Below are 13,467 nucleotides of genomic sequence, written 5' to 3'. Positions count from 1 at the left end.
AGAGGAGAGAAAGACTGCATGCTGATTCATATACTTACAGTCTTTACTATATAGTATACTAGAGTAGAATTAGTGCATCCTAAATATAGTGTGATGAAAATAGTGTGACATCATTTGCTTTTTCAAAGCAGAATTACACCAGTATTATAATTAAATTAGATTAGATGCCTTTTTAAGACAATAAGTTTAACAAGGCTGGTAGTTTGGATAAAATATTATGTATCAGTAACATTTTAAGTTGCAGTAAAATCTGATAATAATAATCATAAATTGCTACTTTAAGCTTAAATCATGCAAGAAAGAGAAAAAAAAAGTTATATTTCTTAGACCATATACATTACCATTCAAAAGTTGTTTTTGAAGAAGTCTATCCTTAACCAGGCTGCATTTCTTTAATTAAAAATACAGTAAAAACAATAATGTACAATTTCTATTTTTCTATTAAAATGTAATTTATTCCTGTGATGATAAAGCGGAAATTTTACCAGTTTCGTTACATGATCCTTTAGAAATCATTCTGATATGCTGATTTGGTGCTCAAGAAACATTTCTTATTATTATCAATGTTGACAACAGTTGTGGGGCTTAATATGTTTGTGCAAACTGTGCTCTTTACATTGAGAGATATATTAAAGGACTTTTATTGGAAAAATGTGAAATGTTATTACTAGGCATGCTACATATTTGATAACTGATTTTCTTCCTTTTTCCCCTCTTCCACTCTTCCCTCATATCTCTTCCCTCAACCATCTGCACATCTTCTCCTCTTTCCTTCTGTGTAGGTTGTTTTCAGCTATGTAACGTGTTCAGGCAGAACATGGAGATAGACCAGTGTCTGCTGGAGTCTCTGCCGTTGGGCCAGCGTCAGAGGCTGGTCAGACGCATGCGTTGCGAGCAGCTGCGGGTCTACTATGAGCGCGAGCGGACGCTACAGAAGCAGAGCTTCCCCAAGCCCCGCTCCACCTACCGCAAAAAACAAAAAATCAGCTTCATGCTCTCAGACATAATCCAAGACGCCATCATACGACACGATGACAAAGAGGGTAAGAAACTTATGTCTGTTGATGTTATCTTATCTTGGTTACTTGTTGCAAATGACACTGTAAAAATAAAATGCAGAGTTTCTGCGGGTTTTAAAAAGGTCTTAAAAGTCTTAATTCAGACTTTCATAAAAATGAAGCATTAAAAAGGTCGAAGTGTAGAATGTTTTACATTGATAAAGTCGTGGAGTCAGCTGTCTTAACCGTCCGTGGCTTGTGTACTGCAAACACATACGAGCTTCATCACTGTGTCTGTCACTAGACTCTGTTCCCCTTTCGGGCTTGAACTGATGGTAAAACCAAGGACATTAACTGTCTTTATATTTATTTTGAAAGATTCACTCGCGATTATGTTTACACTTCTGATGAGTGCAGTTTTTGGCTAATCTCAATGCACTGAGCCAGTTGGCCAAACAGAGCTGACTGTTCTTGTTGGAAGGAGGGACTTTGTAGAAAATTACGCATTAGAGAGAGGTGGGGCATAGAGGACCTATAATAATGTACAGTATTTAAAAAAAAAAACATTAACTCATGTCAACATATTCTGTTACACCAAATACACAAAATAATGATCTTTAAAAAAGTATAAAATGACCCCTTTAAAATTACCTTCACAAAACCTGCAGAATAGTGTTAATTTCGTCAGACGAGACGAGACGAAATATGTTCGTCAACAACCTTTTTTTTCATGACTAAGACGAGACGATGACAAGACTGCACCACTGTCCAAAAACGCTGACTAAGACTAAATTAACATGCATTATTGTTGATGAAAAAAGACGAGACGAAAATGTTTTGCATAAAATAAAAACTAAGATAAAATCTCTCTTCATTTTCGCCTACAATCGTCTCTGCTTTTTCATCAACTGTTACGCCTTTAAAAATTCAGAACGAGTTTGCGGCTTCCCGCTGTTGCTCAAGTTACAGGTCTCATACTCCTGTTCAGGGCCGGCCCAGGGCATAGGCGGTATAGGCAAATGCTAAGGGCGCCACTCATCCATAGGGACGCCAGAATGAGTGAACGAGTGAATTTATTTATTTTTTTTTGATAATAGGCTACTATTTAAAAACCATTAATTCGAAATGAATAAAATCTACCAAATAAAGCAAAAAAAAAAAAAAAAGTCAGGCTCTTCAATCTTCCCCCGCCCATCGAGTGCTTGAAGTGCGTCAGAAACAGAGCGCGCGCACGATCAGTTGTTGGTAATTTATTGTGTAGCGTGCCCGACGCCGCATCCAATGTAGACAGCACTGCTTTTGTTAACACACAGCTCGTAGAAACGGGCCTGGCAGCTCGCGCCAGTTCTAGACACGGTGAAAGTTTCCTGATTGTGACGGAAGGCCGAATTTACATGACACATTATAAATGAGCATAGTCTGCGATTAGATACAGTGCCAAAAAGAAGAGAAGAGGATAAAGACACAGGTAAAGAGATGTAGTGAAAGAACAATTTATTGCATAGGAGTAAGATACTATAATTTCATGGCAGTTATTTTTACCTTAAACTTAATGTTCGCAGTTGTTCTGAGTTCTGAGTCCCCAGACTGTGATTTTGTACAATCATGTCAGTTTTAAGACCCATATTTTATCATCACTTTTTTATTAATGTTTTACTCTACAGTTGTGCAGTTTTGGGGGGGATACAGTACAGGCCAAAGGTTTGGAAACATTACTATTTTTAATGTTTTTGAAAGAAGTTTCTTCTGCTCATCAAGCCTGCATTTATTTGATAAAAAATTTCAGCATCATTACTCCATTCTTCAGTGTCACATGTGACATCCGGTCTATCACATGATCCTTTAGAAATCATTCTAATATGATGATTTATTATGAGTGTTGGAAACAGTTCTGCTGTAATGTGTGTGTGCGTGTGTGTGTGTATATATATATATATATATATATATATATATATATATATATATATATATATATATATATATATATATATATATATATATATATATATATATATATATATACATATGCTAAATCATGAACACATGACAGGGTGAAATGGGCTGCGATGCATGGGGTGCCAGGTAAAATCTTGCCTAGGGCAGCAAATTGGTCAGGGCCGGCCCTGCTCCTGTTGCTGCCAGCCTGTGGCTGCAACACAAAACTGCTGAACGCACAACACCCATAGCGAACTCGAGTGATGAGCGAGCGACGACGACATGCTAGGTCGAAGGAAGAGGCTCGATATTTGTGTGTTATAGTTAGCAGCGGTCTGTTATCAAGAAATAAAATAGTGTGTGCATAAAAAGAATTTGTCCACACGCCGCTCAAAAAATACAAAATAAAAAAAGATTCCTGAGCGCAAGTCCACCGTCTAGGCAGGCTTTTTGTGTTACATTATATTTCCTGTTGCTGCGCAGGCTCTTTTATTGTATATGACAGCTTATGTCCCGATGACCGGTCTTTGCATTACGATTAAAAGCAGTATCAATAAAGTAAAAAAATGTGATCAGGTTAATCATTTGTGAATGTGTCTCCTAAATCAGAATTTGAAAACCAGACACATTTAACATTTGCATCCAACAAAAATCATTCAACAAGTGTATTTTGTCAGGTAATTATGACATTTAACCAATGTTTGAGATATGTGAAACACTTTTTTTACTGAAATGTTTATCAGTAATAATGTGTTATTTAAAAAAAAACACAAACATTTTTGACTAAAACTAGACTAAAATTAAAAGACTTTTAGTCGACTAAGATACCTTGAGTTCCCCATCGAGGGAGAGACGATGCGTCGATAACGCTTTGGGAACGCATTCTGCGTGAGTGCGTCTGAAGCATCCATGTCAACTAGTCCAATGGCGAGAGTGAGCGTCAGGAGTGACGTCACGACCAGGAATTGATTAAAAACCCCAACCGGAGCAACCGGTGTTAGCTTTCTGTGCCTCAGCAAGCGATCTGTGTCAAACCTGTCTGTCATATTTACTGTAGTCTTGTTCAAAGTTTATATATCATGGCGAAGCAACTATTCAAACCGTGTGCTTCTCCCTGCCCGCGTTATTTAACGGGTGGGGATACACACGAGCTTTGAGTAGTTTGTTTGGGAGTGGAGCATGCGTTATCAGCCTTCGAGGAGACTGATTGCCCGCATTGTGAGAAGCTTTCGCTTTGCATGCTCCGCTCCCGCTTGTCACTCTTTGATGAGAAGAGCGGCGAGCCTCGCGCTCCTCAGGGTGCAGGACCCGCTTCTGCCGAGGCAGAACGGAGAATGCATTCCTGGGGTTCGCAAATGGATCTCTCAGCGGGGTTGGAGACGGGTCCGAGGGCTCTTTCTCCTCCCTTACCTGGGAGATCCATAGCTCAAACTCCGGTGTCGGAAGACCGCCCCGCGGCTTCTTCTGCCCGGGGGGAGAGCTCATTGCTTCGTTGCTCTAGCTCCGAGGAGTTAGATGTAACGGGCAGTGAAGGTGACGCAATCAGGGGGGAAGAGGATTCGCCATCTCTTTCCCCAGCATATGAGGAGTTGGTTGATGTATTAACACGAGCTGTAGATAAGTTACATATATCTTGGCCATCTGATAAACAGAGCGCTCGTCCTAAAAGCACGTTCTCTTGTTCTCTTGTTGACCTGACTGCTTCTATTGTTCTCATTTGTAAGTCGCTTTGGATAAAAGCGTCTGCTAAATGATTAAATGTAAAAGCAAATTAGACGAGCGTTTTCTGTCTTCTAAAACATCTCCTACATCACGGGGTCTCCCTTTTTTCCCTGATCTTCACAGTGAGCTGTCTAGATCGTGGAATAAGCCATATTCATCACGTCTTTTCAGCCCTCAAGTGGGCATTTATTCTGATATAAGAGGGCTGAAAGAAAATGGTTATGAAGCGATGCCCCGGGCGGAACAGACGCTCGCGAGCTATCTTTCCCCTGGTTCAGCGTCATCTATTAAGAACCCGACTTTGCCCACGAAGCCTTTAAAGATCACATCTAATTTAGTGGGTAAAGCTTACACAGCAGCAGGTCAGGCTGGAGCTTGCCTTCACTCGATGGCTTTGCTTCAGGCTTATCAGGCTGAGCTGCTGGGGGAGTTAGATAACAGTGAGGGAGTCAGCCGTGACACAATTCGCGAACTCCAGCGGTCCAGCGGTCTCCAGCGGGAAACCCACTTCGTACGATCAAGATCACGCGGCGGTGTCTCCGCGCCTTGGTCATATGGAGAGAACACTGGTTCCTGTCCCAGGGTCCGGTATTGGGAGCTCTTTGTCATCGGGTTGCCATCTCGACAGATGCTTCCCTTACCGGCTGGGGAGCAGTAATGGAAGGCCGCTCAGCTCAGGGTCTGTGGGAGAGCCATCATCACTCTTGGCACATCAACTGCCTGGAGATGATGGCGGTCTTCAAAGCTTTGAGGCACTTCCTGCCAAACCTGAGGGACCATCATGTGCTGGTCCGCACAGACAATACATCGGTGGTCTCTTACATCAACCGTCAGGGGGGTCTGCGCTCGCGCCTGCTCTGCAAATTAGCGCACCAGATCCTGCTGTGGTCCCTGGGGAAATTACGCTCTCTGAGGGCAATGTATATACCAGGGACTCAGAATATTGGAGCAGACACCCTGTCGAGGCAGGTGCTGAGGTCAGGGGAATGGAGGCTTCACCCCGAGGTGGTGGAGCTCATATGGGAATCTTATGGCCAAGCAGAAGTGGATCTGTTTGCGTCTCAGTACACGACGCACTGTCCACTATGGTTCTCCCTTACTCATCCAGCCCCCCTGGGGTTGGACACTATGGTACAGACGTGGCCGAGGCTACGTCTGTACGCCTTTCCCCCTGTTGCTCTGCTCCCAGGAGTTCTGGAGAGAGTCCGCCAGGACAGTGTAAGTCTACTTCTCGTAGCTCCACACTGGCCGAGCCGAATCTGGTTTGCGGATCTGATTCATCTCCTCGACGGTCCTCCCTTGGAGATCCCGATCAGGAAAGACCTTCTATCTCAGGCCGGGTGCACTATATTTCACCCCCGGCCAGAGATTTGGAAGCTTTGGGTGTGGCCTCTGAGGGGGCGCAACTCCTAGAGAGTGGTCTCTCAACTGAGGTTGTGGAGACCATTCTTAGCTCCAGAGCTCCAGCTACGAGGAAACTTTATAGACTCAAATGGAATGTTTTTTCTTCTTGGTGTTACCAACATCAGTGTGACCCTGTCCACTGCTCTGTTGGCTCAGTTCTTGAGTTTTTACAGGACCGCTTCACTTCTGGTCTATGTCCATCCACCTTAAAAGTTTACGTGGCGGCCATTTCGGCTTTCCACGCCCCAGTGGGTGGTGCATCTCTGGGTCGTGACCCTCCTATCTCTCGTTTCCTTCGTGGCACCTTGAGGCTGAGACCTGCAACTCGTACTAGAGTGCTGGCCTGGGACCTGGCTATAGTTTTAGAAGGCCTTTCTAGGGCTCCTTTTGAACCCCTAGATTCTGTCTCTGAGAAGTTTCTTTCGTTTAAGACTACCTTTCTCCTTGCTATTTCGTCCCTAAAAAGAGTCGGAGACCTTCAGGCTCTCTCGGTTTCTACCACCTGCCTTGAATTTGCACCTGGGATGGTCAAAGCATTTCTCTTCCCTAAGCAGGGATACGTCCCTAAGGTACCGACCATTGTTCCGAGACCTATTGTTCTGCAGGCTTTCTGTCCTCCCCCGTTTGCATCATCGGACCAGGAAAAGTCTAACCTCTTGTGCCCGGTGCGAGCATTGGACACTTATGTTCATCGGACTTCTTCTTTTCGGAAATCCGATCAGCTGTTTGTTTGTTTCGGGTCACCTAAGATAGGTCTTTCTGCAACTAAACAGACTTTTCTGCAACTTTTATAGCCTAGACCTGGACGCTACTCCCGGGTCTCAGGTTTTTAATTCTTGAGCCGTTGGTTTTTTCTGGCTGACACTCAGGCACTTGTTATATGGCGGTTTGGGTATTCTCGTTCCCAAAGCGTTATCAACGCATCGTCTCTCCCTCGATGGGGAACGTCTCGGTTACGTCTGTAACCTCGGTTCCCCGAGAAGGGAACGAGACGATGCGTCTTCCTGCCATACTTCCTTCGTTCCTGTGATCGACTTGCTTCGGCACTGTCGAAGCTAACACCGGTTGCTCCGGTTGGGGTTTTTATCAATTCCTGGTCGTGACGTCACTCCTGACGCTCACTCTCGCCATTGGACTAGTTGACATGGATTCTTCAGACGCACTCACGCAGAATGCGTTCCCAAAGCGTTATCGATGCATCGTCTCGTTCCCTTCTCAGGGAACCGAGGTTACAGACGTAACAGAGACATTTTCTTTTGACTAAAACTAGACTAAAATGACGAGACTTTTAGTCGACTAAAACTTGACTGACAAAAAAAGATATGTGAATGACTAAATATGACTAAAACTAACAAGGACATTTGGCACAAGACTAAGACTAAGACTAAATTAAAAATAGGTGACGAAATTAACACTACTGCAGAAACCTGTTTATTTCTATAGCACTTACATTTTGTGTCAAAGCAGCTTCACAGAGATAAACAGGAAAGCAGAATCAATTATGGAAACTGAACTATAGAGACCGTTCAGATTCTGCTATAAATCAGCTCTAAAAGACAAGCGTGTCATTATTAAGCTCAAGTCAGTTCAGTGCTGGGCCTGGGACTTACTAATAATGTAGAAACTCAGTACACTTTATTTTTCCTGCATATTCTACCCAAACTTTAGAGCAGATATGTACATGAAGAAAATTTACTTTTTCCCCTCTGACTTCATTCAAGTTTTTGGCACTTCATGGTAAAAAGATGAGGCACATATAATCTAAATGGTAGAAGATAATTTCTGTCTGTTTGAGTGTGTTAGTGTGTTTGTGTTGTTACAGAGATTGAGAGGAGTGACTTAGTCAGCGGGGCGAGTCTGTGAAAAGGCCAAATTAATTTCCAGAAAGGCGAGCCATCAGAGGGGTTGCCATTAGCTGCCGAGTATTAGATCATTCCTCAAGCTAATTATGGGCCAGTCAAAAGTGTGCCACTCCTGGGACAGGCAAAAGTAATCTAATCAAGAGCTTGCGGGGGAAAGGAGCTTGTGTGAGACAGGGTGACAATCACTGAGCGCCACCTTCTGCATCATGAGCAATGGCAGAGGCTAAGTGAATTCAACCCAAGTCAGCTATTCCTGTCTGTGACTTTGCAGTTGGCAGTTGCAGCGCTGTTCTTATTCTCATTGTATCTGCTCTGAACTTCCATACAAGTGTTGAGGCTTTTCTCTTTTTAATTGGGCATGATGGCTGTATTCCTTGGCTCTGAAGCCTCTCCGCTTCAGAGTTTGTTAGTTTTTTTTATGGTTCAGTTGGCTGACACATTTAAAACTATAAACGCATGTTTAATTCAGATATTGCTTAGTAATTACTGAGGTAATTATTACTATGAACAACCAGTCAATAGTGCTACTGATTTAAGTTAATGAATCTTGAGTGCTTAATGTCTGCTTTATTTTAAGATGTATATCACAGAAAGTAATACTGTCTGATTGAATCGGTGAGCTTGATCACTGAAGGATTCGTCAGACTGATTCCTACCAGTAACTTCAGAGTTCCTAAGTCTTTTTGAATTCATGAAATAAGCCAGCTTAGAAAGGGGTGGTCATGTTTCCCATTGTTTGGCAAATTTTTTTTGGGGTGAAATCCAGTCAATTAAAATCTACATGATTGGGATTTTTGCTTATGGTCAAACAATTTATTTATGTGGATTTAGCAACAGGTTTAAATTGGTGACTCATTGTTGACCAACAGAAAACTGCTTGGTTTGAAAGTGACTTCTGTTTAAATTTCATTAATAATACTGCAAGAGTGATTTCTTCGTGAATCAGGCTACATATATCGCCGTATAGTTGTTTTTGCGACTCACAAGGATATACAAAGATGTGTTTTCTAGTCATTATTTAGTTTAGGTCTTTTTATATTAAAAATCACATTCCGTATATGCTGCAAATTTGCAATTTAATAAAATATTATTTATTTTGTCATGGCGGTAAAAAATAAAATAAAAATATAAAGTAGGAAACGCAGACAATAAAAACCAATACTTAAAATATTAATTCCGTTTGTAAAGGTCTACTATTGTGTTGTTTTATTTGGTATGTCTCCCACCCCTATTACAGATGTTGTACAATTGAAGTATGACATTTTATATCTGAATAAGTTGGATTTTAATGATTTGGTTTGAAAATGTCACAATGTGGAAGTTAAATGAATGATCTTAGGACAGGGGTGTCTAATCCAATCCTAATTATACACACCTGAACCATCTAATCAAGGTCTTTAGGATTATCAGAATCTTCCAGGCTGGTTGTAGATAACTCTGCAGGACTTTGATCATCCAGGAGCAGTATCGGACACCCCAGTTTTACAGGGAATAATTGTAAGTGGTTAGCAAAGGATGGTCAGTTTGATCGGTGCTGGTGCTGGTATTTGGTGATGTTTTACTACATGCTGTATCTCATCCATCTGTTCCTTTGTCTTTTTTTCTGAGATGCTTTCCGTCTTCATATCTTTCTTTCTTTCAGTCCCTGCCAACCATTTTCCCAGCTGTCTGGGTAAATCTGTGTCTGATATCCCAGCAGCCTTTGCAGGTCACCATGTGCATCTGCCTTATTGGCTGTCAGCCAGGTTCAGCTGGTCCGCGACACCAGCTGGTGTTCCTGTGGCAACGCCTGTTGGAAACATGGCACCTTTGGATGAGGATGAATGGCAACTTGAGCCCACCTACTAAACACTAATTATCAAACTGGCAATGACTTTGGCTTTTGGTCTGATTGCTCATCCAAATGCGATCAGCATCCTGCACAAATGCCTTTTGACCAGTCAGTGACTCAGAATATTGATTTCTCATGGCTCCGTGCCTGTATTTTGGATTAATGTGTCAGTGTTGCTCGGCCTCTGCATATAATGAAAGCTGATGTCCGACATCGTGTCTGGTTCATGCATGTGCACAGAAAATTAACTTATTAAATACTTAAACTTCTGGAATAAGATAATGTGAAAATTTATCAAGAACGTTATAAAAAATTTCATTGCAGTAAGAAATTAGTTACTGCTCCTGAAGGATTTGAGTTTTCAGCCAGACTTTTTAATATCAATATGAAGTCTAGTCCACACTGCAGCATGTTCTGGCCAACAACCTCCCACCGGTCAAACCAATGTTATTTATATTTCATTGTGGAAAAAAAAAAGACAAAAAAAAAAGAAAAAAGAATCCATATTATGTTATGTTAATACGGCAGTCTCAAACTGGTGCATGCTAAAATATGTGGTATTTATTTATGTAAAGGTAAATCAGAATATCTGTCTACCAAAAGTAAAAATTACTGATTACTTTACAGACATAACTTAGAAATCTGAATACAGAGTGCTTCAGTGCACTTCTGGTTACATTATCTCAAAGTCAATGGGTTGTATGAATGGATTTTTTATTAAATGTGGCCTTTGGTTAACCCAAGCTCAAGATACTACCCTTTTTATTCTACAACTTAAAACATGAGTAATACCCTATTTTATAATGATTTTGCTTTCTTAGAATGCCGATTGCTAACAGGTGGCTAAGTAGGACTACAGAGGTTTCCTGTCACTTAAAAAATCATCATGCTGCATAGAAAAACGTACTAACAGCTTGTAACCGAGCTCTGTGCCTGTCACCAGTTTTAGAGATTAGGAATTTAGCTGATGCTTGTGCTTAAACAACTAGCAGTGCACTTTTTATTGGGTCATTCCCATCTTAAAGGAAGGTTAAATGCATTCCTGAATGACACAGTGGTGATGCTCTGTTGATTTGCCCCTTCTGAGACTTGAACTACAAAGTTTTTCAATTACCGCCCTAGATGTTTAACCACTAAGTTACACCACTATCAGTGTCACAGTAACTTGACAACCAGCAAGTGTCACTCAACATATGTAGCATGTGTGTGCAGATACTCTCCATTTTTGGCTTTATATTTCACAATGACAGGCATCCTACAGTTTATGGTTGAAAATGCTGACTCTTCTACTCCATCTGAGTTTTAGCATGCTGGATTTATAGCTTATCCTCAGGCTGAAGATATCCCAGAGGAACCCTGGGAACTCCTCATACCCCCCATATTTAATGAATTGAAAAATCAGGAATTTAGGGCTATTCCAGAGGTCAGAGTGGAAAGGATGGATCACTGACGGGGACATTACAACAAATTTGACTTGTGTGAAAATTAAGGTGGATTTCTTTTTCACTTCTATGGAATATCCTTTCATAAAATGATGTAATTTATTTTTCTTGAATGTATTGTCGGTATTATAGTACCATTGCACACAAATGAAGGTTGATAGACTGTGTCCAAACATTTTACTTTGTCAGGTCTGAACCCTGAAGTCAGTGACTGAAACAATCAGATCTAGCACACATGAATAAGCATTGAGCTCTAGCATCATTGAGCTCTGAGATGAGCAGCACCTCCTCAGTTGCAGATGTGATACTTTGCATTTATGCGGCATCGAGTGCTGAGGCGTGAGAGAGATGGGGATCACACACTGGTGATACTGAGGCACAATTAGATTACACACTCTGCTTCTCAGCCACTATCACCTGCGCTATTCATATGGCTTCTCAGAGGAGAACTGAAGCATCACATTTTTGTGACATCAGCTCAAGGTTAGACGTTAATGAATCTCTGATAGAAGGGATGACCCGCGAGTGTGTGTGATTTTATTTATTTAAAATTTTTTAAATGGCCATTAAAAAGTGTTGCTTCTTCCTTAAAGGGTTACTCCACCACAAAATGAAAATTAAGTCATTATTCACTTACCCCCATGTCGTTCCAAACCCGTAAAAGCTTCATTTGTCTTCGGAACACAGTTTAAGATATTTTGGTTGCACTTTATTTTACAGTACGTGTACTAACATGTACTTACAGTGTATTTATCTAAGAAAGTTCTGGTAATACAAGGTAACTACATGGGGTAGGGTTAGGTTTAGGGGTAGGTTCAGGGTTAGTACCTAGTTATTACATAGTTATTGTAATTACTATAATAAGTACATAGTATGTACATGAGGAACAGGACTGTAAAATAAAGTGCTACCGATATTTTGGATGAAAACAGGGAGACTTGAGACTGTCCTATAGACTGCCAAATAAATAAGAGTGTGAAGGTCCAGGGAAAAAGACATCATCAAAATAGTCCATCTGCCATCAGTGATTAAACCGTAACATTATGAAGTGACGAGAATACCTTTTGTACACGATGAAAACAAAAATAATGATTTTATTCAACAATTCCTCTCCTCTGTGTCTGTCCAAATCAGCTTAGCGCTATTTTGACAAATCTGACTAGTATGCAAGTGGCGTACGCTCTTCTATATCAGCGTGCTGCACTGATGCACTGTTTTCTTTCAAACCAAAGTGTAAATACATGCAAAAAACGTATCCTTGTGGCACGGGTGATACAGAATACATAAGCGCATATATTCTGCGTACTAGTCAGATTTGTCAAAATGGCACTATGCTGATTTAGAGAGACACAGAGGAGAGGAATTGTTGAATAAAACTGTTATTTTTGTTTTCTTTGTGTACAAAAAGTATTTTTGTAACTTCATAATGTTACGGTTTAATCACTGATGGCAGATGGACTATTTTGATGATGTCTTTCATACTTTCCTGGACCTTCCTGGTTATTTATTTGGCAGTCTATGGGACAGTCTCAAGCCTCCCTGTTTTCATCCAAAATATCTTAAATTGTGTTCCAAAGACAAGCGAAGCTTTTATGGGTTCGGAACGACATGGGGCTAAGTGAATAATGACAATTTTCATTTTGCGGTAGAGTATCCCTTTAAGTCGCGGATTAGCAAGCAGCACTCGCTCATACTTGTGTAGCTTTTATATAGGGATGTCCCGATCAGGTTTTTTGTCCTCGAGTCCGAGTCATTTGATTTTGAGTATCTGCCGATACCGAGTCCCGATCCGATACTTCTATAATACATAAAAAAAGAATAAAGAAGAGCGAAAAAACAGATCCAGGATGTTCAATAAATTACATTTTGAAATATATTCAAATATAAAACAGCTATTTTAAATAGGCTAGTAAAAATATTTCAAAATCTTACTGTTTTGCTGTACTTTGGATCAAATAAATGCAGGCTTGGTGAATAGAAGGGACTTCTTAAAAAAAAAAAAAAAAAAAACCTTAACAAGCTTACTGTTCAAAAACTTGACTGGTAGTATAGGCAACTTAATTTTTTCTCTAATTTCTAGCTTTTAATTGGCTTAGAAATCTATAAATGCTGGACAATAACAAATAATAATGATTTGTTTATATACTACAAACACGGTTTATCACATAATAATGCAGAATAGTTTCTATACTGTAAGAAATACTATGTCAATCAGCACTGCATTGTTCATACTTTATCACCTGCTGGAGATGACTTGAAGAACAATTTATTGT

General features: G+C 40.7%; 1 protein-coding gene across 3 annotated transcripts in view; it reads left to right on the top strand.

The window, feature by feature from the left end:
* LOC132152747 (unconventional myosin-XVI-like) overlaps nt 1-13,467 on the top strand; it is a 217,292-nt gene that overhangs the window by 55,457 nt on the left and 148,368 nt on the right. For all 3 annotated transcript variants that reach the window (XM_059561610.1, XM_059561609.1, XM_059561611.1), the window contains exon 2: nt 783-1,043. In XM_059561610.1, coding sequence (XP_059417593.1) covers nt 818-1,043 — 226 coding nt within the window. In that variant the 5' untranslated portion in view covers nt 783-817. The remainder of the gene's footprint in view (nt 1-782; nt 1,044-13,467) is intronic.

This window comes from Carassius carassius, chromosome 11, assembly GCF_963082965.1.
Source record: "Carassius carassius chromosome 11, fCarCar2.1, whole genome shotgun sequence".
Classification (NCBI taxonomy): domain Eukaryota; kingdom Metazoa; phylum Chordata; class Actinopteri; order Cypriniformes; family Cyprinidae; genus Carassius; species Carassius carassius.
Note: the sequence above shows the minus strand (reverse complement) of the source record. Positions and strands in the feature narration are given on the sequence as shown.